Here is a 26,618-nt window from a genome sequence, read left to right as displayed (position 1 = left end):
AGAGAGAGAGAGAGAGAAAGAGAGAATTCCATGAGAGATGGTCACACTAGTTGAGCTCCAGATAAATTGCAAGAAAAATAAGATTTATTTGCCAACAAGCTAAAGAAAATAGAGGATTCAACATACAACAACACCTAGACAACATCTAAACAAAGATTTTGTTGAATCTGGACAGTTTTTAATTTTTTTTTAAACTGTCACACCTGAATCTGAGGAAAAGTTCAAGAGAAGCTGATCACAGGATAACCCTCTGCAGAAGAGGATATTCATGTTGGAAAGGATTACATCAAGCAACAAACAACAACAACTATAAGAAAACTTGCAGGAAAAGAGAAGTAAAGATATTTTAAATATACAGTGCTATTTATCTCTCTTTGGACTTTTGCCTGATTTCTGTTTAAAAGAACCGCACTGAAAAACATTTTTGAACATTTTGGACAACTGGAATTGTAAAGAGACCAGTGAAAGTCATATTTTTCCCATTTTTGGCTTATTTATCATTTTTGCCTTTTATATATTCACTGAGAGATGAATAAACAAAACAAATCAAAACAGTGGCAGTTATTTCAGTTGATTGTTTACATTCCAAATCAATGATGGCCAGCGCATCATCTCTGCCCCACCCCTTCATCTACCCTCAGAAGAGCTCTGAGCACTGCAGGCTGATGCTCAGACACAAGCAGATGAAGGAGAGCCCTGACACACAGTTTGCTGAACTACAGGACCACAGTGCCATGAACAACCTGCTAATCTACACCGAACACAGCCCTTTGTGGAACACTGCCTTCTGTCAACATCTCACCTTTATCAAGAAAAGAGGCATCTGTAAAGGCAGACAGATCTTAGCATTTGAAGATGCTGAAAAAAATGACGAAACAAGATTTTTGACCCTGAACTCGTTTCAAAATGGCACTGTCATGGTCCAGGGATCAGAGTCTGCTCTCAATGTCTTTATTGAGGATTTTGAACTAATAAAAACACTGGCCCTGTCTGATGAAGCTGACAAAAATATGAACATTGATGCGTCCCCTGGAAAAGCAGTCCAAAAGATGACAGCGACTTCAGCAACTGCGATCCCATCTCCAATGTCAAGAATGAAAGGCAATTTTTCACTTCTGGAAGTAGAAGTAGTGGAGATAAAAGAGTTAATACTGTCCCACCTGAAAGACAACAACATGGAACAAGTGACAATCGACAAAGAACTTAAAACAAGAAGTTGAATATCTGCAGAGACAACGAGAAGAAATGTCAACAGAACTTCAGCAAACTAAAGATGAACTGAGGGAAGTAAAATCAACTTTAGGAAGACAACTAACAGAAGTTAGAAAATAAATGCAAGAGAAGTTCTCTGTCTTGAAATCAGTTCTTCACACCAAAGATGAACTCATCACTGACCTAAAAGAAAGACTCAGTTCTGTTTCAGCAAGTACAGAGTCTTCTGCTAAACCCTTGATCTGTGCAGAGATGCTCATGGAGAATCCTCGACCTGCACAGCTACCAGTGGAAGAGCCTCACTGCTCGACTGATCCAGCATCCCAGATCCACAGCTCCACTGCACAGGACCCGACAGAAACACATGCTCTTATCCTGACTGACTCCAATGGGAAATATGTCAGTGAGAAGTAGGGCTGAAACGATTCCTCGAGTTACTCGATTACAAAAATTCCTCGAGGCAAAAACTCTGCCTCGAAGCCTCGTTAAATTCCTATGTAAAATGTAATTCACTATACGCGGATCTATACTATAGCGCGATACATTTTGAATATATTTGGCACGATGGCGGAGAGTAAAGATGTCCATAAACGGCAGAGAATGTCTAAAGTTTGGGATCATTACATACTTAAAAAGGAAGAGAACAAGGTGCAATGTGTCTACTGCGAAGTAGACCTGGCATACCACAACAGTACGACTTCAATGATTCAGAATCTGAACCGAAAACATCCACTCCATGCTCTCACCAAGCGTCACTGAAACATAACCTAATGGTCTGTTCACAACAAACCCGAATAGAGCGTCAAATAAGCGTCTATCGCGTTTAGTTAGACGCATAAACATTCGCTCGAGTTAACATTTTTCAACGTGCGGGGAAGACGTTTGCGTCATTCGCGACGCCCGGCGCGAATGATGCGTCTATTCGCGTCTTTGCACTGACTTTGTATAATCTACACGCGCAAATAATTAAAGTTGCGTTCGGTGTGTGAACCCCTTCACTTACACACACACACACACACACACACACACACACACACACACACACACACACACACACACACACACACACACACACACACACACACACACACACACCCTCGTCTCTCTCACGCGCCAGTCAGATCAATTGCGGCAATGCATCACATATGCTTAAACTTTCATGTAGCCACACAACAATAATTTCAGCATGCATTCACTGTATACACCGCGACGTGATGGAGGAACACATATTGTATTGCAGTCTTTGCGAGACCTTGTTTGTATGTCACGTCTTCCAAATAGTTACAGACAACAACAAAAAATGAAATTCCCCAGCCTGCTTCTCCAAATCCACTCGTACTTTTGGGGAAGACATTTTAATTGGCTACCAAAGTAATTGAGCATAGAACATTGTTGGCACTTATACTAAATGGGTAAAAATTGCAATAAATAGGCCTAGTTTTGGAGCCAAATGTTGGAATTGGAATAAGTTTTTTTTGTTTGTTTTTTGAGAAATAAAAGCCAAATGCTTGATCATTTTACAGCCACATCATTTTCATTATGCATTATATGTTTTAGTTGTTTAAAAACACAAAAAATTATCCAATTACTCGATTAATCGATCGATTAAGTGCTAGATTAATCGATTACAAAAAGAATTGATAGCTGCAGCCCTAGTGAGAAGCTTCTATTACCAAACATGAGAGCCAAGAAAATCTGGTGTCCAAACACAAGAAATGCTTTTCAGATCCTGTCGGAGAGTAAACCCGAAAACTACAAGCACATAATAATTCACACAGGGACAAATGACTTAAGGGCCATGAAGGGCCGTGTGGCTCCTGTGATGAGAGAGGTGGCGATCAGAGCCACACAGCGTTTCCCACAGGCCAGAATAACTCTGTCCACACTGCTGCCACGCACCGACGTGCCCTTCCACGCAATTCACGGGAATAATGTGGAACTCTCCAGAAGCTGCGCACTCATTCCTAATGTTCATCTCGCCCATCACAAAGACATACGGCCTCATCATATGTATGACCACGTACATCTCAACAAGCAAGGAGTGAAAGTCTTCGCCAGAGTGCTTAAAAGCACAGCCCTAGGAAACACAGCAAGAAACAGAAACTTCGATAACAAGAGAAGCTCTCAGCCACCAAGAAGCCCTCGTCCTCCATCACAACACAAGAGCTACACAACACCGAGAAGCCCTCGTCCTCCAGCAGAGCCCAGACCGGCCCCCGGACCTCCATCACAACACAGGAGCTACACAACACAGAGAAGCCCTCGTCCTCCAGCAGAGCCCAGACCGGCCCCCGGATCTCCATCACAACACAGGAGCTACACAACACAGAGAAGCCCTCGTCCTCCAGCAGAGCCCAGACCGGCCCCCGGACCTCCATCACAACACAGGAGCTACGCAGCGGCCGCTCAAGAACCCCAGATCCCTGCAGCCGCTGAACTCAACCAGATAAGGCATCTGCTGAACATCATCTGCTCCAGACTGAGGACATAACACACGCACACACACACACACACACATTATAGAAGCACCCATGAAATCTTTTAAAATCAGTAGTTGGAATACAAGGTCGGCACTCTTCTACGTTTGGTAATAAGACTGCAGACCAAGACTTACTCAGCAGTGTAACTGGTATGGACATCTGTATCTTTCATGGGACGTGGTGTCGTAGTAATGAGACTTTACACTGTCCAATAGGTTACAAGGAAATTATAGTTCCTTCATCAAAAAAATCTAAAATAAAATGTGGCCGAGACTCAGGTGGAATACTTATATGGTGGAATACATTACATTCGATTAAAATGGCTAAAAGTGGAAAATCTTCTATTTGGCTTGAAATGAAATCCATTATATCACAGTCCAATCTTTACCTCTGTGCCGCCTATATCCCACCTAACGACTTTCCCTATTGCGAAGAGGACAGCTTTCCAACATTACAGGCTGACATCTTACACTTTCAGTCCAGAGGAAATGTCCTCTTCTGCGGAGACTTAAACGCCAGAACAGGGCGAGAAATTGATTATTTAAATATTGTAGATAATGACCACATCCTCAATGACACCACGTTTCATTCCTCATTGAATATCACACCAAGAAACAGCTATGATAACTCAGTAAACATTAATGGAAAACAAATGTTAAAATTCTGTAAAGGTTTAGGTCTCTACATCATCAATGGCAGGACTCGTGGAAATACATTAGGTAGATTCACTTACTGCTCCAGATTATGAACCAGTGTGGTTGATTATTCAATAACAGATATTGACCAGAGCTTTATTAATGCCTTCACAGTCAGACCTCAGCTCCCGTTCTCCCATCACTGCCAAACTGTGCTTTATCTGAAACCCCCGTGTGATATAACTAAAACTTCTCCACTTGATTCTGAAAAACTGTTTCCTTTGAAACCCAAACTCAAATGGAATCAATCCAACTCGGATCAATTCAAAGAAAATATGAACAGTCCTACAATATTAAAAATGCTGGATGAATTTATGTCCACCGATTTCACTTTAGATATTAATGGAATAAATTTAGCAACAAAAAACTTAAATTACATAGTCATCAATGTTTTGAATATCTAACATTAAACAGCAAAGCAAACATAAAACAAACCAACAGAGAATGAGAAAGGATGTCTGGTTTGATGATGAATGTGCAGGTCTCAGAAAAGAATTGAGGAAACTCTCTAACAAAAAGCACAAAGATCCATCCAGCCAGACATTATGGCTTTCTTATTCAGACTGTATGCAAAATTATAAAAGACTTTTGTGGAACAAAAGAGAAAAATCATTTAAATCCAAAATTGATAATTCGGTAGATCAAAACACTTTCTGGAACCTATATAAAAAACTTGAAAAACCCAAATTAGAGATGTCACTCCAGAATGGCACAATTAGGAAATCTTACTTTGAAAATTTGTATCGAAAAATTGCACCAGCTGACCTTAAACAACCTCAGAGTAGGTCTGGGCGATATATCGATATAAAAAAATATATCGATATATTTTTAAATGTGATATGGAATTAGACAATATCGCATATATCGATATAGTTCAAATTTGCGCTATGATCCTTGCTCCAAGCAAGCTGCTGACTGTTTTTGTAGAAATATATAGTATATTGTGCATTCTATCAGTAGCAGTTCTGGCGCCTCTGTCTCAACAGTATTAGTGTACAACGCGACAAATACTCACATCAAATATTAACACAGAGGAACAGGGACACATCAGCTCAGTGAGTTCACAAAAGTTCATTATTTGCATTTGCTTTAAAGCCTTGCCGGTTAAACATGTAATTCACTGCTGATGCGCTGTTCTAACATGCGCTTTACTGAGCGCGAACACCCACATGCACCCGCACATGCACTAAAAGCCTGTCTAACAAACAGCGCCTGGTTACTGGACTAAGTTATCTTTCGAGTCTTATTTTGCTAATACTCTCAAAAACACACAAGTTTACATAAGGAAAGTTGGTTATGTCTAAACTGAAAGCAAACCGAGAAAATTGAGAGAAATCTGCTTGCCAAATGCGTGTATAGACGCGTCGCGTACAGGTCTTAAAGAGACAGTAGCCCTAGTAGTAAACATGCAGCTGCTTGTCCTTAAAGGTATAGTTCGCCCAAAAATAAAAATTCTGTCATTATTTATTCACTGTAATGTTGTTCCAAACCTGTATTAATTTATTTATTGTGCTGAACACAAAATAAGATATTTTGAAGAATGTGGGTCCCATTTGACCTCCATAGGGAAAATATACTATGGAAATCACTGGGGTACATCAACTGTTTGGTTACCCACATTCTTCCAATTAACTTCAACAGAACAAAGAAACTTATTCAGGTTTAAAACCACTTGAGAGAGTAAATGATGACAATTAAAATTTTTGGGAGAACTATCTATTTAATGTTAATAAAACAACAAAAACACAGAGGAAATCACTCACTGCTCTTGACTGAGAACTTTAATAGTAGCTTTAATACGAATCAATGTATAATTTATACAGTGAAGACTATATTTGGCTTTGACTTTGACTGAACATTTGCTCTCACTTTGCGAAAAAAATATCGGGATATATATCGTATATCGATATTCAGCCAAAATATATCGGGATATGACTTTTGGTCCATATCGCCCAGCCCTACCTCAGAGTAAAATAAAGAAAACTCTAGAAGACTTGGAGAAAACTATTAAAAATTATCAAAATATATTAGATAAATCTATAACAATATCTGAAATATTAGAACATATTAAAAATCTTAAATTAAAGAAAGCATGTGGACAAGATCACATTAGTAACGAAATGCTTAAACTCAGCAGTCCCAGCATGATTAAAACTCTAGCCAAACTATTTAATCTGGTGTTCTGGTCCGGAAGCTTCCCTGAGAGCTGGTCTGAAGGAATCAACACCCCATATTTAAGAAAGGTGATCGATTCGACCCTAATAGTTATCGCGGCATCAGTGTGGGCAGTGCTTTAGGAAAACTGTTCTGCAGGATCATAAACACACGCATTTTCTCACACATCTCATCACACAACATTTTAAATAAAGCACAGATTGGCTTTCTACCAAAACAGCGCACATCCGACCACATCTATTCTCTTCACACACTCATCAACAAAAACATCAAGGACAAACAAAGGAAAATGTTTGCATGTTTTGTAGACTTTAAAAAAGCATTCGACTCAATTTGGCATGATGGTCTACTATACAAAATCCTACAAATTGGCATTGGCGAGAAAATGTTTGATATTATAAAATCTCTGTACAGCAACAGAAAAAGTGCGGTGAAAATCAGGAACTACAGAACCGCGTTCTTCCAGCAGGGCCGTGGAGTGAGGCAGGGCTGCAGTCTGAGTCCAACTCTATTCAACATCTACATCAATGATCTGGCATTAGCGCTGGAGAGCTCTACAGTCCCCGGCCTCACTCTACAGCACACACAGGCCAGGGGTCAGGGGTCAGAGGTCAGATGTCTGCTGTACGCGGATGATCTGGTCCTGCTGTCCCGCACACCTGAGGGCCTTCAGCAGAGCCTGTCCCCGCTTGAACAGTACTGTCACGACTGGGCCCTGACCGTCAATCTGGACAAAACCAGATTCATGGTGTTCCAGAAGAAGAACAGATCTCAGGAACACAAACACCAGTTCCTGTATAAAGGCCTGGTCCTGCAGCACAGCACTAGCTATAGCTATCTGGGCATCGACATCAGCGCTTCGGGACGCTTCGGTCTGGCTGTTAAAACAATGAGTGAAAAGGCTCGGAGGGCTTTTTATGCTATAAAGTCACGATGCGGCCACTTAAAATTACCCATTAAAACCTGGATCAAATTATATAAATCATTAATAAAACCAATTATTTTATATGGATGTGAAATTTGGGGACCAGTACAAAATTTAAAAAATTGGGATAAAACACCAGTAGAAAAATTACAATTGGAAATTGCCAAAATTATTTTAGGGGTTCACCGAAACACATCGACTGCCGCCTGCAGGGCTGAGCTAGGCTTGTACCCGCTGAACATCGAGATCAAGAAGAGATGTGTTCAGTTCTGGCATCACCTCCATCAGTCTGATCCAGAGTCAGTCCAATATAAAGCCCTCCTCGCGAATGAAAGCTCAGCAGAACCTCATCCTCTAAACACACTCGCTCTTCACCTCCTCCATCAGACTACACCCCCCACTGACCACAGCTAGAGCCCCAAAACTATTGTTAAAGAAATACACACACATCTAAAAGACACTCATGATCAATCACTAAAAGCTCATTTTGACCTCCAGAATAAACTCCAATGTTACTCGACCCTCAATAGAACCACTAAATTGGCCAGTTATCTATTTATTAAACATTTTAAAGAAAGACAAATCCTCTCCAAATACAGATTAAGTGACCATGATCTAGAGATAGAGAGAGGAAGACATATACAAACATGGACAGAGAGAGAGCAGAGGATCTGTAGACACTGTGATCTACAGCACATAGAGGATGAGGAACATTTTCTGCTCTTCTGTCCCAAATATAACGATATAAGAGAAACTTTTCTGCTCAAATTTGAAGCCTTGATCCCATCATTCTATGAACTGAGTGACACTGAAAAAATGTCCTTCTTACTCGGAGAAGATGTTAATAAAGCTGCACTAGCGGCTAAATATGTTCTAGCTATTCACAACGCCAGAGACAGCTAATTCTCTAGAGTGATCAAATGTATTTATCTATTTATATATATATATTATATATATGTCTATATATATTCATATAACATATGACATGATTTATACATATATGTTTACTGTTTGTTTTATTATTTATGTATAATACGTTGATGGTTTGGCAACATTGTGTTACACAGTCATGCTAATAAAGCTAATTTGAAATTGAAATTGAGAGAGAAAGACAGAGAGAGAGAGACCAGCCGCAAAAACTGCAGCTCAAATGCCACTGCGGCCCACTCCTCTAACTCTCTCCTACATAATGGGTCTATTCATACTGGATCAGAGACACCTGTTTCCCGTCTGAGAGCACAGAGACAGCCGGCTGCGGGGGGACACGCTGCCTCTTATCACTTCAAAGAGGGCTGATTTTAAATATTAGCTTTAAAATAGCACGGGTCAAGAAAATAAGCCTCTTGATATTTTTCGTAAAGGTCTGGGATTGTTTGTAACGTCCAAGACCAGTTCACCTCTTATACTTAAATGTTAAGTACATGTAATTTTTTTTTACAATGTTAAAGTTGGCATGAAACAATAAATGAAGATCAATAAACTTTTATTTCTAAAGACTAATTAAATGAACAAAACAACCAAAAACATTAAAAGCAATGGACTCTCAGTCTCTGTTAACAAAAAATGCACTTACCAATGTGTGACTTCCATTCACACTGAGAATCATATCATGTACTGTGAGCATGCGTCTCATATCAGTATGTGCGCTAGTTTGTGCGTGTTTGTGTGTGCTCGCGTCTCATACGAGTACTATGGGCGCGGAGAGTTTGTGTGTGTGCGCTCGCGTCTCATTCAGTTTGTGTGCGAGTTTGTGTGCGTGTGTGCGCGCATTCGCATCTCATGAGTATGTGCATGGAGAGTTTGCTTGTGCGCGCGCGTCTCATATGAGTATGTGCGCGAGTTTGTGTGTGTGCGCATCTCGTGTGTGTAGAGTTTGCGTGCATGTGCGTGAGCGACTTTAGGTGTGTCGTTGTGCATTTCATATGTATTTGTTTGAGCATTCAGTATGTTTGACTACTTAATATATGTGTATGCAAGTGTTTCATATATGTGTGCATGAATGAAGTTTGATTTAAGCCCTAGACATCGCCTCATATGAGGGAGAAAGAGAGCCGGAAAAATTATCGAGCTCATTTTTCACGATTAATTGATTTATTGATTATCGCAACAGGCCTAGGCAGGACTTGATCAATGGGGTTTGCTTATTGTTGTGATTGACAGGTCTTCCCACCCTATCACTATTTTTATTAAAAAATATTATTTTCTTTAAAAAATTAATGATGTTCATGGATAAATCATTTCTAATATTTCATTCAATATTCCATTAAAAAAAGAATTGTCAATTAGGATTTAATGGTGACTTTAAAATACTTTCAGTTAATATGCTTAAAGTACATATTTGTATGCTGATTCCACAAAAAAAAAAAATCTATAAACTTACTGTAGCGATTGTTTGAACATCCTGGCCCCGGCCAGCACTGGGTCAACCAATGGCGTGAGTTTCGGACTGGGTTATCTGTTAGTCGAACAATGGCTGACAGCCAAACCAGGGGAAACCTTGAGCATTTAATGGTTTAGTTCACCCAAAAAGGAAAATTATCCCATCACTTTCTCACCGTCAAGCCATCCTAGGTGTATATGACTTTCTTCTTTCAGCCAAACACAATTGGAGTTATATTTAAAAATATCCTCGCTTTTCCAAGCTTTACAGGGAGTGAATGGTAGGGGAGAGCCGGGACGATTGAAACATGGGATGGATGAACCATTGAGATTTCCTTGTAAACAACTCGCGTCATGTACTTCAAATTTCGTCAGCACGCAATGCCTACCAGACCCGCAAAAACCTTTCTTATTCAAGTCATGCCGTTTTGGAGTTAAAGCCGAAAAGCTGTTTTTGAGTATGGTAAGTGAATTCTTTCGAGCTGTACTTTTTTTTTACTGACAAGTTGTATTTATTGTTTCATGTGCCATTGTAATGATTATACGACAGGTGTATTAGCACTGCAATACATCCTTGTGTGCACTATCAGAGTTCTTTAGTTTAAGTGCAAAACAGGTTTAACTGGCAGGAGGCGCCGTCGAAACAAGTGTTCATAATTTTGTTATGTTCAAAATAACAGGCTATCTGTGACTCAGTGACTCAATGACTCAGGGGAGAAATGTAAGAAAATGAAACTGTGAAGAAATGTTAACTGATTTGTCTGTCTTCAAAATAGCCTATGAGATTACGCAAAATGAGCATAGGCTTATCGCCTATTGTGCAACAGAACAAAAATCATGAACCTTTAAATTAAAATAAATTACAAAATTGTTTGTAACAATATGTACATAATTTACTTGTCAGGTGATATTCATAAAACAAGCATTAGATGAATAATTGCCGTTTAAACTTATGTTTCATCCGTCCCACCCCTGTGTTTCAATCGCCCTGCTCATGCGGGACGATTGAAACAAAGCACAACTACCGTTCAAAGTCAATTTTTACTTATATCGTTCTATATTTGTACCGAATAACACATGATACTAAGAGAACATACATGTGAGAAGTGAGTTGTTGATCACACAAATCTATCCGCAACCTTATCTTAGAAAACGACGTTTATCTGAAAAGTGTTTCAACTGTCCTGGCTCTCCCCTACCTTGTTTTTTGAAACCCAAAAAAAGCGCATCCATCCATAATAAAGTTCAAGCTCCGACCAGGCATAGGATGTAGGAGTAGCATAAGCTTAGGTGAAAGTAAGTTAGATGCCTCCCGAGCTTCAAACAAATATGGCTGGCCAACTCCTTCAACATTTCTCTTTAAAAATTCCTGTTTTATACTTCTAATTCAGGACTGGTGTTTTGTTGTGCTCTGCAAATCCTCTCCGTTTCCGCATTCGGCAATAGCTAACGTTACGTCATGCGGTGATAGGTCACTCTTCCACCGTCCAGAAGCTAGATATTCTAGTTTATAAATGTATAAAAAATGGACATTTTTCTAATAAATCACGCATCGCTTCAGAAGGCCTTTATTAACGCACTGAAGCCAATTGGATCACTTTTATGATGGATGGATGCACTTTTTTGGGTTTCAAAAAACAAGGTAGCCTATCATTTACTCCCATTATAAAGCTTGGAAGAGCCAGCCCAGATAGCAAGCACAGTTGGGCCAATTCCGGCCGAAATACGTTACTGTCGGCTCACTGTCGGCATCGGTGAACAGATAATGGGCCAGATCCGAGCCGACTGTGCATAACACATCTGGCTGACTGACGGCTTTTTCTGTATGGGCCAGTATCGGCTGAAAGCAGTTGTACTAGTGTCAGGTCCATACTCAGTGTATTTACCATCAGCCCGAGTTCGTTTTGTCACAAGCGGGCCACTACTAGAATTAAGGAACTCAGCCGCCTGAAAAAAGGTTTTGGCGGTTAATTTAAATCCTGAGGGGATCATGCAGACGCAGACCGACGTTTTCGAGAGGAATCATTCAGCTGAAGAAAACGAGTAAGTAATTTAATTCATTTATTGTTCTAGTGTTGTTTGATGTTTTAACTGTCAAGATAAAAAATAGTTTGTTTTAATAGATGTTTGCGATGATAATTGTGTCTGTAACATCAGAATACCCTTCGGTTCCGGAGGGAGTGTTGATGAGAAGGCCTATAGGCATAAGCCTACTTCTCTTTTTAGGATGATTGTGTATTTTTTTTATTACAAAAACTGCTGTGATGTATCCAGTGCACTGTAATGTTAGCTAATTAAATGATATTGAGTTATATTCCATTTTGTTTGCTAAAATTTAGTCAGTCAATTCGTCTTTTTCAACGAGTGATTAGTTATCGTAGTAAGTTAACGTTGCGCTTTCAGCGCCGTATTTCTCTATTAAGGCAACTCTTTCTGATTTGATTCACTAACCTTTCAAAAGAGTCATTTATTTGTGAATCGAACTACACTGACCACCATGTCATTGCTCCATTAACTTACACCCGTGTAAGTTACACTCTGAAATTAAACAATTATTTTGTTTTAACACTGCTGTGGGGAACTCCGAGTCCGAAACAGAAAAGCGTTATAGATAACGTTACATAAGAGAAGCTGCCAAATAAGTGCAGCTTCTTGATTCATTGTCTTTGGCACGTCTTGTGTTCTTGAATGTAACGTAATCTGCTTTAGAGCAGGTGCACTTCAGTGAAGGAAAATAATTAAAGCGTATCTCTGTATTACTTAATTAAAATGGCAGTTCTTAACATTTTTACCACAGTGGGGATGTTAACGTTACTATGAATATAAGCGAAAGTTAACTGAAGTTTCATCTGAACACACTGTTTGGAATCTGACACCAACAGTTTTTACAGATATTTTGGTAACACTACAATAAGGTTTCATTCGTTAATATAAGTTAACTAACGTTACATTATTTAACATGGACTAAGAATGCACAATACTTAAGCATTTATTAATCTTAGTTCATTTTCATTTTGACATTTACTAATACATTATTAAATCAAAAGTGAACAGTTGTATTTTTATTAACTAATGTTAACAAAGATGAATAAATACTGTAACAAATGTATTGTTCATTGTTAATGTTAGTTAACAATAACTAGCTTATTTTTAACAAATGAGACCTTATTGTAAAGTTTTACCGATATTTTAAACTGCTGCGTGAACTTCTGGCAACAACATTTGTCAAACCTATGTGCTTAAACTAATGCTTAAGATTTAATATTGACCTCACAATTTCTATTCCTTTATTTAAAAGATGCAGTTCAGAGAAACCCTCATGTCTAATGCTGCAGAAATGGAGATCGATGGATGAACTGGCAGCAGATCGAGGGGCAGACACAAGATAAGTTTAAATCTATATTAAAATCACACCTCTTTAACGTAGCATAAACATAACACACTCTCACATTTCTATAATTTACATCCGTTAAAGGTAGCTTACACCAAATGTACTTGTTACATCATAAGAAGAATGGCATTTACGCTAATGTTAATCTCTCTGTCTCATTCTTATCCCAAGGTTAGGCTACTGTAGTCAGCCGGATCTAGTCCGCATCCAGACCAGATGGTGGACCTCCACCCTAAGATGACCAACAGCCTGAATGCCAGACGAGAACATCACAACTAGACGGGACCTAGAAACTAACTTCTGTGAAGACCTCGTTGACACAACAGTCCTCGGCACAGTCATCGGATCAGATCCACGAGAACAGACCAGTCCACCACACAGACCAAACGGCCAGCTTCAACTCCCCTCTCATCAACGCCGGCGTGATCTCATGAAGGTAAAAGAGGAGCAAAACTCCAGAGCATGTAGATGTGAATTTGAGAACTTTGAAAACCTGTTGAATGTTGAGATTTTTCACTCGCAGACAATAATCACAAACCTGTATTCTGAATTTGAAGCTGCAGACAAGTAGTCACAAATGTGTAAAATGCCATTCACAGATATACAATGACCATTCACATTCACAGTACAACCTCAATTAGGCATTTGCAACTTCTCATCTGCCAGTGCTATTTCAAATCTTCACGCATTGACTTTGCAACTATTTTCGCGATATATTAGATGCGTAACTAACTTGTGCACTTGATTAAACAAAATGCAATGGCAGATTTGAGAAGTTGCAAATGCCTAATTGAGATTTTCACATTGGAGCTGTGAGTGTACATTTTATTTTACAAATATTTATTGTACAAGTTCTCAAATTCACATTTGCTCTTGAGTTTTGATACTCTTTAACCTTGATGTAATCTTTTCCAATCTTCGAGCAGAAACAGCTGAATAAAATACTCTGAATGATATCAATCCACAATCTGACTTGTGAAGCAGCCTGAATCCGATCACACACCATGTTCGTTGTTTGGCCAGAGGAGAACTGCCCCCCCCGACTGAGCCTGTTTTTTTTTCTTCATTCTCTCTCCTGATGGAGTTTGGGTTCTTGCCACTGTCACCTCTGACTTGCTTAGTTGGCGACACTTATTCTTAATTTTATTGATCTGCCTGGATTGACACCAATATATGAGAACTGAACTGAGCTGGACAATGACATCACTGTTTTCTCCAGAGCTGCTTAATAATGAAAATTAACTCTTTTTATAATTGATATACTTTATACAGTTGTTGAACAGAACTGAATCAACACTGAACTGAATTCGGCTGAACAATGACACTATTTTCTTTTTAGAGCAGCTTTACAGCCAAATTGAACTCTGTTTGCATCATTGATCATTTTCCTGTTTAACCCTGTTAAGCTGCTTTGAAACAGTCATTACTGTATATAGCGATATATGTTTAATGATGACTTGACATTTGCAAAAGTAATTAATTTGGTGTTAAAGAGAGTGAAAAAGTTTGTGTGGGAAAGAGAATAATGTTTTCCTTTTAATCATATACAGTAAATAATTTACTTTTTATTTTGTGGTTTAACAATTGTGTTAATATATAGTGTATTTTGTTTATTGTTAATACATGTTTATATTAAAGTGTATTTGTTAATTTTATAATAAAAACCCTTAAATGGTTGAATTTGTGTTTCACTGTCTGCCAATTTCTAGGCCACATCTGGGCCGGGGACCCAGCCGACTCTCAGCCAGATCTGTCTTACAGGGCCTGGGCCAGACCTGGGCCATATCAATAAATAAGAGTCATTTCACAGGGTGTGGGCCACATCTGGGCCAGAGGAAGTTGTTTGAGTCCGTTTCCAGTGTGTTGGACCAGTTTTGGGCCGGGGACCCAGCCAGAACTGGGCCAGAATTGAAGCAAGGGTGAGGCCCAGAGGTGGGCCATACAAATTTTGCTATGTGGGAGGGTATGTTTTTATTATAACTCCGATTGTGTTTGGCTGAAAGAAGAAAGGCATATAACGTTACACCTAGAATGGCTTGCGGGTGAATTAATAATGGATCATTTTAATTTTTGGGTGAACTAACCCTTTAAGGCAGTTGTGGATGACTCACGCGCGGGTTGAGCTGAGCTGTCTCTCAAATCCTAATTAACGTTAGCCTAGCTGCCTACCGAGACAGCGATTTTGATCATTTTTACAGTCTCGTGCATGCAGCAGAAATACGGAGAAAACCCTTACTTCGTAGGCAGCTCAATAGGTTGAGACACAGCCTTGCTCTGGATTGTGAAATGATCTGCGGCTTAATTTGGTCGAGCTGTCTAACTAAATTAGGTCATGTTGCTGTAAAACCGAGCTTAACAATTCCGCTGCTGTCCAAAATAACATTTAACAGTGACCACGGTGAAGAAGGGAAGTCAATTTGAAAACCTCACTGATGTTTACAGACAAAGCGTTTGGGAACACAAGCTTGAATGGAGGCGGTTCAATGCCAAAGAAATAAACTCGCTTTCAGATTGAGACAAAAAAAACTATCAAATTAGCTTATTTACCTTATTGATTTCTTCCAGCTTTTCCCTCTGCTGTGCTTTGAGCAACCCGAAGGTTTTCCCGCCTGAAAAATGAGACATAGCGACCGTTATACACTCGTCTGGATGTTTTATCCAGGTTGTCTGGTGCACTTGCAGGCATGTCCTAAGGACAGTCGGCCGCTAACGACGCACACACACGCGCACAGAACAAAAACATGCTTCGCGCGTAAAGCATCAGTTTACTAAAAACAGATTAGCGACAATTATATACCTTGTAAATCCTGGTCGGAAGGCATGCTGGTTCGGTCAAGAGGGGGTAATGAAGGAGGAGAGACTGGCGATAGATGAACACTCGTGTCGATTATGAGGAGAGAGAGGAATCTCACGCTGGTTAGTGTCGCAGGCGGGCAGGTCTCCCTATGATGCGCTCACTGCCCGCCAGCGCCAGGAATGCAGCCACAAACGCCATCGTGTGGTGAAGAGAGGTAATGCAGGCCGAAAGTAAGCGCCGTAATTATAAATATAGGCTAGATTTTTTTATATATATATAGGATATTGCAAATTTTGCACATAGCGTATTGTATTGCATTTGCACTACTGAAAAAAATAACTTTATTATTTTCAAGCTCTTATTAAAATACATATGTATAGTATTGTATTTCTTGTCTCCTTTCTTTCTCATCTTGGCGTTTACTTTTTAACTCGCAGCTTATCTGTGATTTTGTCTTTGCTCTGGCCTGCAGACAGGAACATTTAATTTAGTGCAATTACGGTTACATGATTTATTGTTGTGCATTTGATAAATAAATATACTTGACTAGGGTGGGTTTCATCAGAGACAGAGATTGTAATACTGTTGCTTGCTTCCCATAATGTGCCTTTGATACCTATACAATATTTGGTTCGCAGCTATTCTTAAAGGGATAGTTCACCCAAAAATGAAAGTTTTGTCATCATTTACTCACTCACATGTTTCAAACCTCAAAAGAAGATATTTTAAAGAATGTTGGTAACCAGACAGTTTATTTACTTCCATACTGTTTTCTTCTTCTTCTATGGAAGTCAATTGGTGCCGTCAGCTGTCTGGTTACCCAACATTCTTTAAAATATATTCTTTTGTGTTCAACAGAAAAAGAAACTCGTAATGGTTTGGAAAAACTTGAGGGTCAGTAAGTAATGACAAATTTTTCATTTTTGGGTGAACTGTCCCTTTTACAGCTTTTGAGTATCATATTTTGTGTTAAAACATAGTATCTTTATGAGGTCAGTGTATCAACATTAAACATAGCTCTGTAGCCGTTCACTGATAAATATCTGTACATATTTGACAGTTGTTATGAATGCAGGTTTTAGTTTGTGATGCAATATGAATGTGTGTGACTTACAAGCAGTGTTGGGAGTAACGCGTTACAAAAGTAATGCATTACAGTAACATATACGTTTTGCTGTAACGCAGTAGTGTAAGGCATTACTAATCAATTTTCAGTAATATTTTACTCGGTACATGTTCGGTAAGACTTGCGTTACAACAGACTTTTAGTTTTAATTGTAAAACAAACAAACCAAAAAAAAAAAAAAAAAACAGCAAGACCGCCAGACATTAACGAATGAAAGATGCAAGTAGGCTAAATTACCTGTTCGTGGTCAGTCAATAGCCGCGTGTGGTGTCCAAGTCTGTAATTAAAGACTGAATGGCAGCGTCTGATATATTTGTATAGCGATTTATTTTTGACAGGAGTCAAAAGGAACTCCTGGCCAGAGGAAAAGCTGCTAATGGTGAAGATGGCATGAAGAAGACTACATTCGCGAGATGGACGTATGCGCATGGCTATTCGTTCTGTGTTTTCTTTCTAAACAGTTAGGCTATGTTTATGTGGTATTTTTCATGTTTTCATCACGCAATCATGTTTTTGATGCCGTGGTGACGCGTTCATGTAAGGGCGGCGGCGCTGCCGATAAAGCACCTAAAAGCTGTCACAAAGAACCGGCAAAAGCAAATATAGCAAGGAGACATGTTGATTGTTTATTAATAAAGTCAAGATGAAGTTGACGATGCTGACTCGCGATCTTCGCAGTAGGCTAGTGAATGCACCAGAGAGAAATGCACATTTCATTTCATAAGCAGAGAGCAGTCTGTTTTCTTTCGTTTTGAATTGTTCTGTTTACAAGTAGACATTTCAATATAGATATATTTTTCAGGTCCGTACAATTAATACAAAACGAAATTCACTTTAAAGAAAGGCTTCTTGTCTTCTGTGTAAGGTGTCTGTGAAAGTTTTAAAGCAGTCTTTTAGTGCCGCTTCAGAGCGGTCGCGTCCGTAACGGAGAACTGTCTAACATTGTTTTTTCCTCATAAATGCGAACACGAAAAATTAAATAAAATGAATATTTTATGTTCTGTGGAGAGCCAACCCTTCTTCATTAGATTTGCGCAGTGTAATTCACAGAATTTCACAGAATAATTCACAGAATTACAACAAAAAAAATCGTTGCCTCCTAAAAGTTAAGTATTTTTTTTGTCACACATGACTGTCTATTTCCCTAATATTAAATATAAAACGCATGTGAAGACTGATATTTTTCTAATGGCTGGACTCCTTTCTGGGAGGAGCCTATGGATAAACAGACGTTTCAATATTTTGGTATTAATGCATTTTCTGAGAATTTATATAATTGTATAAGTTTTGACTGCAAGTCTGCAAATGTCATGTCCATAACGCTGGAATTGCCAAATTTTAAATAATTTATCCTCAACTAGTTTTGTGGTGTAGGTCTACATATTTTATAATGTTAAGTTAACTTCAAATAATACTAATAGTAATTTAAAGATGTGGTAGCATTGGATCTGGACGGGAAGGATAACGCTGGGAGTTGGAAGGGGTGTGTCGCCATTCTGCAGGTTCATGGATCTGAGTGTCGCGATTTCGGTTTCATATCGCATATCGTTACAGCCCTTTTTAGAATGTTAAGTTCTACTTCTGTATAGTTATTTTTGTGAAAGTAACTCAAAAGTAATACAGGAGTAATGTAACGCAGTACAATTCTGAGACAGTAATATTGTAAGGTAATGAATTACTTTTAAATAACAGTAACAAGTAATGTATAATGTATTACAGTTTGGAAGTAACTTGCACAACACTGCTTACAAGTGTGAACTGATCAGTTTGGTTTTCTGTTTTTGAGTTCCTCTTGTATTAAAATGGAAGATAAGCTAAGTGTCTGTAGTCTTTGGTTAAATGGGGTGAAGAACAGTTAAATGGTATTAGTGCAGTAAATGGATCAGATAACAGATGAAAACCTCAGTCTTCACAGGAAGCATATAATGCAATAAGCCAAGATACATCAAAACTAAAAAGAGGCAAACAATAGCCACACAGACATCCATGTTGATAATATATTCCAAATAATGGAAAGTTATAGCTATTCATAGCCAATTCCTTTTGTAACAAGAATTTATGAACAGATGGATAATAAGCACAAAAATAAATATTTAATATGCCATGCACGTTAGACATTAAATAAGTAATGTTGCATTTCAACAGGCTCACAAGTAAACACTGATGTTCAAAGTATGATCACACTTTTAAAAGCAGCATGACAAAATGTTTATTTGATATTGATTTACTGACTTAAAAAACAAATTCTCAGTTTTCTAACTCATATGCAGCAGTGTAAATTAAAACAACCAGATTAATTTCTGTAGATGGCACCCCCAGGTGGCCAAAAAAGGACCATATCTTTACAGGAATGCCCATTAGTTTTAGGTAAATGTATGGGAAAGTTGCATTTTACTACAGTACATTGCATACAAACTTCATAATATATAATAAAGCCTGCAAAACATCAATATTCAAGCCTAATTGCAATGTTATTCTATATAGAATCACAATAATCCTCACGCTGGCATTATGTTTAACTACTGGTGATTTCAATTCAAAGTGCTAGTGTATAAATGCATTCGCATTAATAAAGTCACTCTGTCTTCACAATAAATGCATGTTTATAAACAATTCAGATGTTAATATGTCATGTATATGTTCAGTATTGCTTTTATAACAGACGCAGCTGAAAGAAGACTACAGAGGGGGATTTCAGAGGTTTGTTTTTCTATAGCTTTCCTTGATTCAAATTTTCTGAGGTGACTAACAAGACTAGAGAACTGATAGACTTCTTCCTCCCACCAGCTCAGTGCCCTTTTCGTGGGCATGTTTTGGGCAAGGTCTGGGCGATGTCTGTCAGACTGTCTCTTTCTTCTCGAATGTCCTGCAGGTTCTGTTCAAGAATTTGCAGCTGTTTCTCTTGATCGTGTGCAGCGTTGCGAAGCATCTGGATCTTTCCGGTGAGAGACGGACTCTCCACAGCAGCCTGGAGAACATGAAGACGGGACGCTGTCTCATTCAGGATACGATCATAGTTCTCCAGCACCACATTAGCTTCTGCCAACATTAATGGGGGTAGAGTATGATTTTGAGATTAATCATTTATTGGAAGATTTTTTTTTCATCTTTTTGAGAAAAAAAAACAAAGAAACAAAAAATGAATATAAAACAAAGCAAAAAAAAAAAAGATTTAAAAAGCACATTGAAAATAAAATAAAACAAAGCAGAACAAATCAAAAAACAAAACAACACAAAAAGCAGAAAAAAAACACCCATACAAAATGTATCCTCCAAACAGCTTTCCCTATGTAGGATGGCAGGGATAACATAAAACAAATCAAAGCAGAACAATGCAAAAAACAAAATAAAACACAAAATCCATCCTCCAAACAGCTTTTCCTATTTAGGTTTGCGGGGATAAAACAAAACGAAATAAAACAAAACAAATAAAAATATAATAATAAATGATAAATAAATAAAATAAAATCAATCCGTTCATCCTCCAAACAGCTTGTCCTATGTAGGGTTGCGAGGATTAAAAAAAAAAAAAAATTAGGATTGTGAATTTACCCAGTTGCTTGAGGAGCAGAGTTAGCGTGTTTGAAAAGGACTCTAGCTGTTTCTTGGCTGTCTCCATGTTGTCTATCACACTCCTTGAAGAAAACATCTCCTGAGGAGAAAGATCAACATCATGGCAATGCAAAAACAAACTCCTCGGTAACCTAATCAGCACATTGCTGATCAGCATCAGGTTTAATACTTTTATGATAGTTTTTTTTTCCTCTGGTACACATACTGCAGTGTCTCAAACCCCCTAAACAGACCGGCGGTACTGAATGTCCTGTAGAAGTCTGCGTTCTAATAATAATGACATTGAGGTTCTAGCCAACTGGACAAACATCGGCAATTCCACTATCAAGTTAATGCCAAATTGTTTACCTCCTCTGCCTCTATGGATTCCTGTTTCTGCACAGCTTGGCTTTCCAGCTCAGTCAACTGCTCCACGCTGATGTCCACAGCTGAACGCACCTGTCCAGATGCATGTTTTGCCCGTTTCCCCTGTGTGAGAGATGCTTTGGCATCCTGTCATAAATAAAAGCATAAGTCTTTTAGTTCCCATCAGTTCTTGTTTCAGTCTAGGCTCCTCGAGGCAATGCAGTGTCTATACACATCTTGGGGTTTAGGGACTTGATTTGATTAAATTGCCTTTCAGAGTGCTATTATACACAACTTCTATAACCACAATGTGATTAACAGAATGAACTATAGCATACAAATGATACCAACTAATATTTTGACTGAATTACTTGTCATTTGGATAGAAACTTTAGCTAAACATCACAGGCAGTTTAAAGGGGTCATATGATGCAATTTCTTGTTTTTCTTTTTCTTTAGTGTTATGTAGCTGTTAGTGCAAGTATAAGATCTGCAGAGTTACAAAGCTCAAAGTGTCAAACCAAAAGAGATATTCTTTATAAAAGTTAAGGCTCATCCACGCCTTTCTAAAATGCTTTGTTCAAACACGCCCCCACAAATCTACGTCAGTGTGTGGGGGCAGAGTTTCATAACACAGCCCAAATGTATACGCAAAGAAATTAGTAACTTTTTATTCTCGCTGTATTATTGTTGCCGCCATGTCATTGGACGCTGTGTTTTTCGTTGTGAAAGCCAAACTACTTAGTTTTGCCTTCCAAAAGAGGACACAATTAGAAAACAGTGGTTAAGCTTTATTTACAACACGGTTCCAGAACAGTACAACTAAAATGTTTGACTGTGTGCTGCGGATTTTTCGGACTGTTTCCAGAACCTGGAAGAGTACAAGGCCGGCTGTGCACAAAGGTTGATTCTAGAAAGTGGGACATTTCCATCTCTGCAGTACAGTCTGGCGCTTCTGACTGAAATATGAAAAGTATGTTTTCATATTTTAAGAATCTGCAACTATTCAAACTTGAGTTTTGAGCAGTATAGAGTAGCGCTTGCTTGTAGTTTCTACGATCAAAAAATGGAGACATAGTTTAATGTTTACATAGTGTTCTCACACCCGTAGCGCGACGCGTAAAAAGACAGTATGAAAGTGACAAGTGATGGCCAAGTATGGGTTACCATACGAATTTGACCTCTGCATTTAACCCATTCAAGTAAGTGCACACACATTAGGAGCAGAGTAGTGAGTAGTGAACACACACACTGCAAACGTGGATACACACACCTGGAGTAGCGGGCAGCCTTGAGTGGCGCCTGGGGAGCGATTGGGGGTTAGGTGCCTTGCTCAAGGACACCTCAGTCATATTCCTGCCGGTACTGGAATCGAACCAGCAACCTTTGGGTCACCAGTCCAACTCTGTTACCATTACCAATCTCATATAATCTGGTCCAGTCGCGCTGGCAAAGTTGATCGATCAGCTTATTTTTTAATACACAAAATAATGTTATTTTTAGAATCATCATATGACCCCCTTTAAGTGCTTCAGTATAGCCTACTTTAGCCACTGCATCTGCAGACTCCTCTGCTTGTTTAGCTGTGCTGCTCGCATCCATAGCGTTCTCCACTGCAGGTTTGATCATTTTCTCCGTCTGCTTGACTTTTTTTTTCATATCCACCAGGGTCTTGTCTCTCAGCAACTTCTCTCTCTTCAGATACCCTTTGCTGAGTGTAGGCAGCTGAGGCCAGTCTTGTTCCATGTCTACAGCAGAGAACATTCATGTAGAGTACATTTTAACATTTTCACATGTTCTTTCTTCCATTATATAGTTTGGTAAGATTTTTTTTTTATGTAAAAAAAATAAAAAAGTCTCAAGTCTCCTTGTTTACCAAGGCTGCATTTATTTGATAAAAAAATACTGTAAACCAGTAATATTGTGAAATATTATTACAATTTAAAATAACTATTTTCTATTTTAATATATTTAAAAATGTCATTTATTCCTGTAACGGCAAAGCTGAATTTTCAGCATCATAACAATCATAACACAACACAAAGTCTTCACTGTCACATGATCCTTCAGAAATCATTCTATGCTGATTTGCTGCTCAACAAACATTTCTTATTATTATCAATGTTGGAAACGGTTTGCTGCTTTAATATTTTTGCACCAACCATGATAGATTATTTTTTAAGATTCTTTGATGAATAGAAAGTTAAAAGGAACAGAATTTATTCGAAATAGAAATTAGTTATAACATTAAAAATACTTTCCCTGTCACTCTCTTGTCAATTTCATACTTTCAAGTTAATGTCTTTTTAAAAAAAATTACTGACCCTAAACTATTGAACTATAGTGTTACTGTACACCTTTCTACTGCTGTATTTCTCAGTCCTCAACTATACCATATTAGTCTTTATACTTCTAAATTTCTTTGATTTGTTCATTATAAATTATTAAGTTATCTAATTTATCTAGTGTCATAATTTGACAAAAGTGTCCATGAATCAACAGCAGAAATATGAAAAAAGTATAAAGCAGAAATGGTTACCTTCCAGAACCTTCTGTAGAGACAGGAACTCCGCCTCAACCTCTTTCCCTGTCACCACAGAGGAGACGGCTGACACCTTAAATCCCTCAGCCACAGCCGTCAGCTTCAGATAAAAAGACAAAAGATGCATCTCATTACACTGTCTTTTGGCAGGAAATTGTCACATTTGAATTCGCTTTGAGGTGAGAACACATCCCTGTTGTTTTTTCTCTCATGCTTTAACATTTCCCACCAGACTGACTGGCAGGAGGTGCTAAAATTCACAGGATGAAAGAACTGCTAGACCTCTAATTACAAGGACATTTTTTATTCTTCTTTGATAGTCCAGTGAAGCATTACCTCTTTGAGCTCTTGAACAGTTTTCAGATGTTTTTCAGCACTGTCCACGTGGGGCTGAATTTCCTCTCTAGTCATATTTATCATATGCTCTTTGGATTGAACAGAAGCTTCCAACTCGGTTGTCCTGTTCATCAGGTCCTCGCTCTGAAATCCAGATGAATTTGAATACAAAAACTTTTTTTATAATTGTAATTTTTAGTCTCATCAACGTCATTAGTTAGTTTCATGGCAAAATCAAAGTGTTTTGCAACAAAAGATACAAACAATGGACAGAAATCTTAGATATGATATATTTTTTAAATCCAATACTTTTTCCTTATGAAACCTTTTTAAAAAGATCCTTTAAGGAACTTTCTGAATAAAACCACAGCCTATTAGCATTAAAAGACACAAGGAGACAGTCCAAATAAATATGGGTCTTAGATTATGCAAAGAGCACTTATTTTCCTAACAAAACAAACGTTTAGACCATAAAATAATGTGTATGTATGCTTCCCGAAGACTCAAATGATGATAATAAAGCACTAGTGGTGTCCTGTTGTTCACTAATTTATGTTTTCCATAAACCAACTCTAGATGTTTGAGATTTTAATTATTTAAAAGTTAGTTCAGTAGTTTGGAACAACTTGAGGGTGAGTAAATGATGACAGAATTTTCAGTCTGGGTGAACTATCCCTTTAATAAAAAGGCATCCATATTGACTAACAATTACCTCCGGTTTCACATACTTAAAGCGTTAGTTCACCCAAAAATGAAAATTCTGTCAGTAATTACTCACCCTCATGTTGTTCCAACCCCGTAAGACTTTCGCTCATCTTCGGAACACAAATTAAGATATTTTTGATGAAATCTGAGAGCTGGCTCACTCCTTCATTGGCTGCGATGTAATTGCATCTGTCGGCCCAGCAAAGTTAGAAAACCATTGTTGAAATAGTCCAAGTGACTACAGTGGCTCAACCTTAAGTTTATCAAGCAATGAGAATACTTTTGGTGCACAAAAGATCCCCAAAAATAACGACTTAATTCAACTATTCATCTTCTTCCGTGTGGGCCTCTGACGTGAGTTCACGAGAGCGCCACGACGCATGCGCGAGAACTGAGAAGATCAATCATGATCAATTGATGGGAAATTCTGAAAGGTAAGCCATTAATTTTGCGGCATTTGGTAAGGCACTTTTACGTTTTCTCATTGGTTTCTCATGATTCGGACATCCAGGAAATGCACATTTTAGAAGCATTTTAAACACTACATCGAGACCCATCTGCGTCATTGTTACGACCCCTTGGCTCAAGGAGTAGCAACATAATCAAATTTGCACAAAGTTGTATTTAATTAGAATAAGTAAAAATGACTACATTAAAATAAAAGACAAAATATAAAGATACACAAACAACAACATCATCATCATCATCATCATCGTCATCATCATCAAGCCTTGGACTGGAGAGGATGAGAGAGTCAGCATGACAACCAAACAGCAAGACCAAGCTCCTATTCCCAACAGCTATTCTCCAGCTTCTTATAAGCAGCATGGTTAATCACCGTCAATTCTCCACTCCTGTTTCACAGCAATTAACCTGAGGACACAAATAGTGTCACCCAGAGACACCTACTGGACAAAATAAAATACTACACCCCGGGATCCATCACAGTCATCTTCTCAGTTCTCGCCAGCGCTCTCGTGAACTCACGTCAGAGGCCCACACGGAACAAAATGAATAGTAGAATTAAGTCATTATTATTATTTTTTCTTCGCACAAAAAGTATTCTCGTCCCTTGATAAACTTAAGGTTGAGCCACTGTAGTCACTTAGACTATTTTAACAATGTCTATACTAACTTTTCTGGGCTGGCAGATATCAATTACCTTGCAGCTTATGAAGGAGTGAGCCAGCTCTCAGATTTCATCAAAAATATCTTAATTTGTGTTCCGAAGATGAACGAAAGTCTTACGGGGTTGGAACAACATGAGGGTGAGTAATTACTGAGAGAATTTTCATTTTTGGGTGAACTAACCCTCTAAGCCTATTCCCAGACTAAAACGCATGTTTGAGCTGTTTTAACTGAAAGCAATTTGCACTGACATAACTTAAAATATGTCAGTGCCACTGTTTTGTCTCAAAATGCACATCAGTAATGGGTTATTTTTTCTAAGCCATGTTTATTAAAGCCATCGAACTAAAGCCTAATCCTGGCTTAATCTAAGCCCTGTCTGTGAAACCGGGCCTCAGTGTATTAAGGCAGAAAATAGCAGTTTCACAATCTCCATTGAGACTACATGGACAAACCTCTGTAAGTTCTGTATCCTGGGTTGCTGTGACATTTGTTTGATTAAACATCTGTGAGAAAGATGTTATATTGAACTCCTCCACTGTGAGGGTGAAATTGCCTTCTGTTGTGCGTAGTTGGGATAGTGAAGCAGTGATGTTCTCTAAAATGGCGGCTATCTCAGAGTTGTGTCTCTGAAGTGACAGGTGTGTCACTAAAGTCTCATTAACCTCAAAGGTCAGATTCTCCTTCAACTGCTGCATCTCCTCTAGCCTTTCAGACAAAAATAGATAGAGAGTGACATTTAAAATGAGTTATTAAGGGCCAATACCAAAAGAACCGCAAAAAGAACCGCAAAAGTTTGACGCATACAG

The 26,618-nt window shown here is 38.5% G+C and overlaps 2 protein-coding genes across 2 annotated transcripts in view; both read right to left on the bottom strand.

Moving 5' to 3' along the window:
* Window positions 1-16,207, bottom strand: part of aif1l (allograft inflammatory factor 1-like) — a 37,288-nt gene extending 21,081 nt beyond the window's left edge. Inside the window, exons 1-2 of the mRNA XM_077231066.1 lie at window positions 16,055-16,207; window positions 15,805-15,866 (exon numbers count right to left, since the gene is read on the bottom strand). Of these exons, the coding sequence (XP_077087181.1) occupies window positions 15,805-15,866; window positions 16,055-16,079 (87 nt within the window). The 5' untranslated portion in view covers window positions 16,080-16,207. The remainder of the gene's footprint in view (window positions 1-15,804; window positions 15,867-16,054) is intronic.
* Window positions 16,208-19,364: 3,157 nt separating this feature from the next.
* lamc3 (laminin, gamma 3) overlaps window positions 19,365-26,618 on the bottom strand; it is a 142,326-nt gene continuing 135,072 nt past the window's right edge. The window contains exons 22-28 of the mRNA XM_077231062.1: window positions 26,265-26,517; window positions 23,977-24,120; window positions 23,638-23,740; window positions 22,644-22,846; window positions 21,102-21,245; window positions 20,733-20,832; window positions 19,365-20,219 (exon numbers count right to left, since the gene is read on the bottom strand). Coding sequence (XP_077087177.1) covers window positions 19,969-20,219; window positions 20,733-20,832; window positions 21,102-21,245; window positions 22,644-22,846; window positions 23,638-23,740; window positions 23,977-24,120; window positions 26,265-26,517 — 1,198 coding nt within the window. The 3' untranslated portion in view covers window positions 19,365-19,968. The remainder of the gene's footprint in view (window positions 20,220-20,732; window positions 20,833-21,101; window positions 21,246-22,643; window positions 22,847-23,637; window positions 23,741-23,976; window positions 24,121-26,264; window positions 26,518-26,618) is intronic.

The sequence above is a fragment of the Siphateles boraxobius genome, unplaced genomic scaffold (genome assembly GCF_051911475.1).
Source record: "Siphateles boraxobius isolate OS27281-9 unplaced genomic scaffold, OSU_SipBor_1 16, whole genome shotgun sequence".
Classification (NCBI taxonomy): domain Eukaryota; kingdom Metazoa; phylum Chordata; class Actinopteri; order Cypriniformes; family Leuciscidae; genus Siphateles; species Siphateles boraxobius.
The sequence above is the reverse complement of the archived record's forward strand: the minus strand, read 5'-3'. Positions and strand labels throughout refer to the sequence as shown.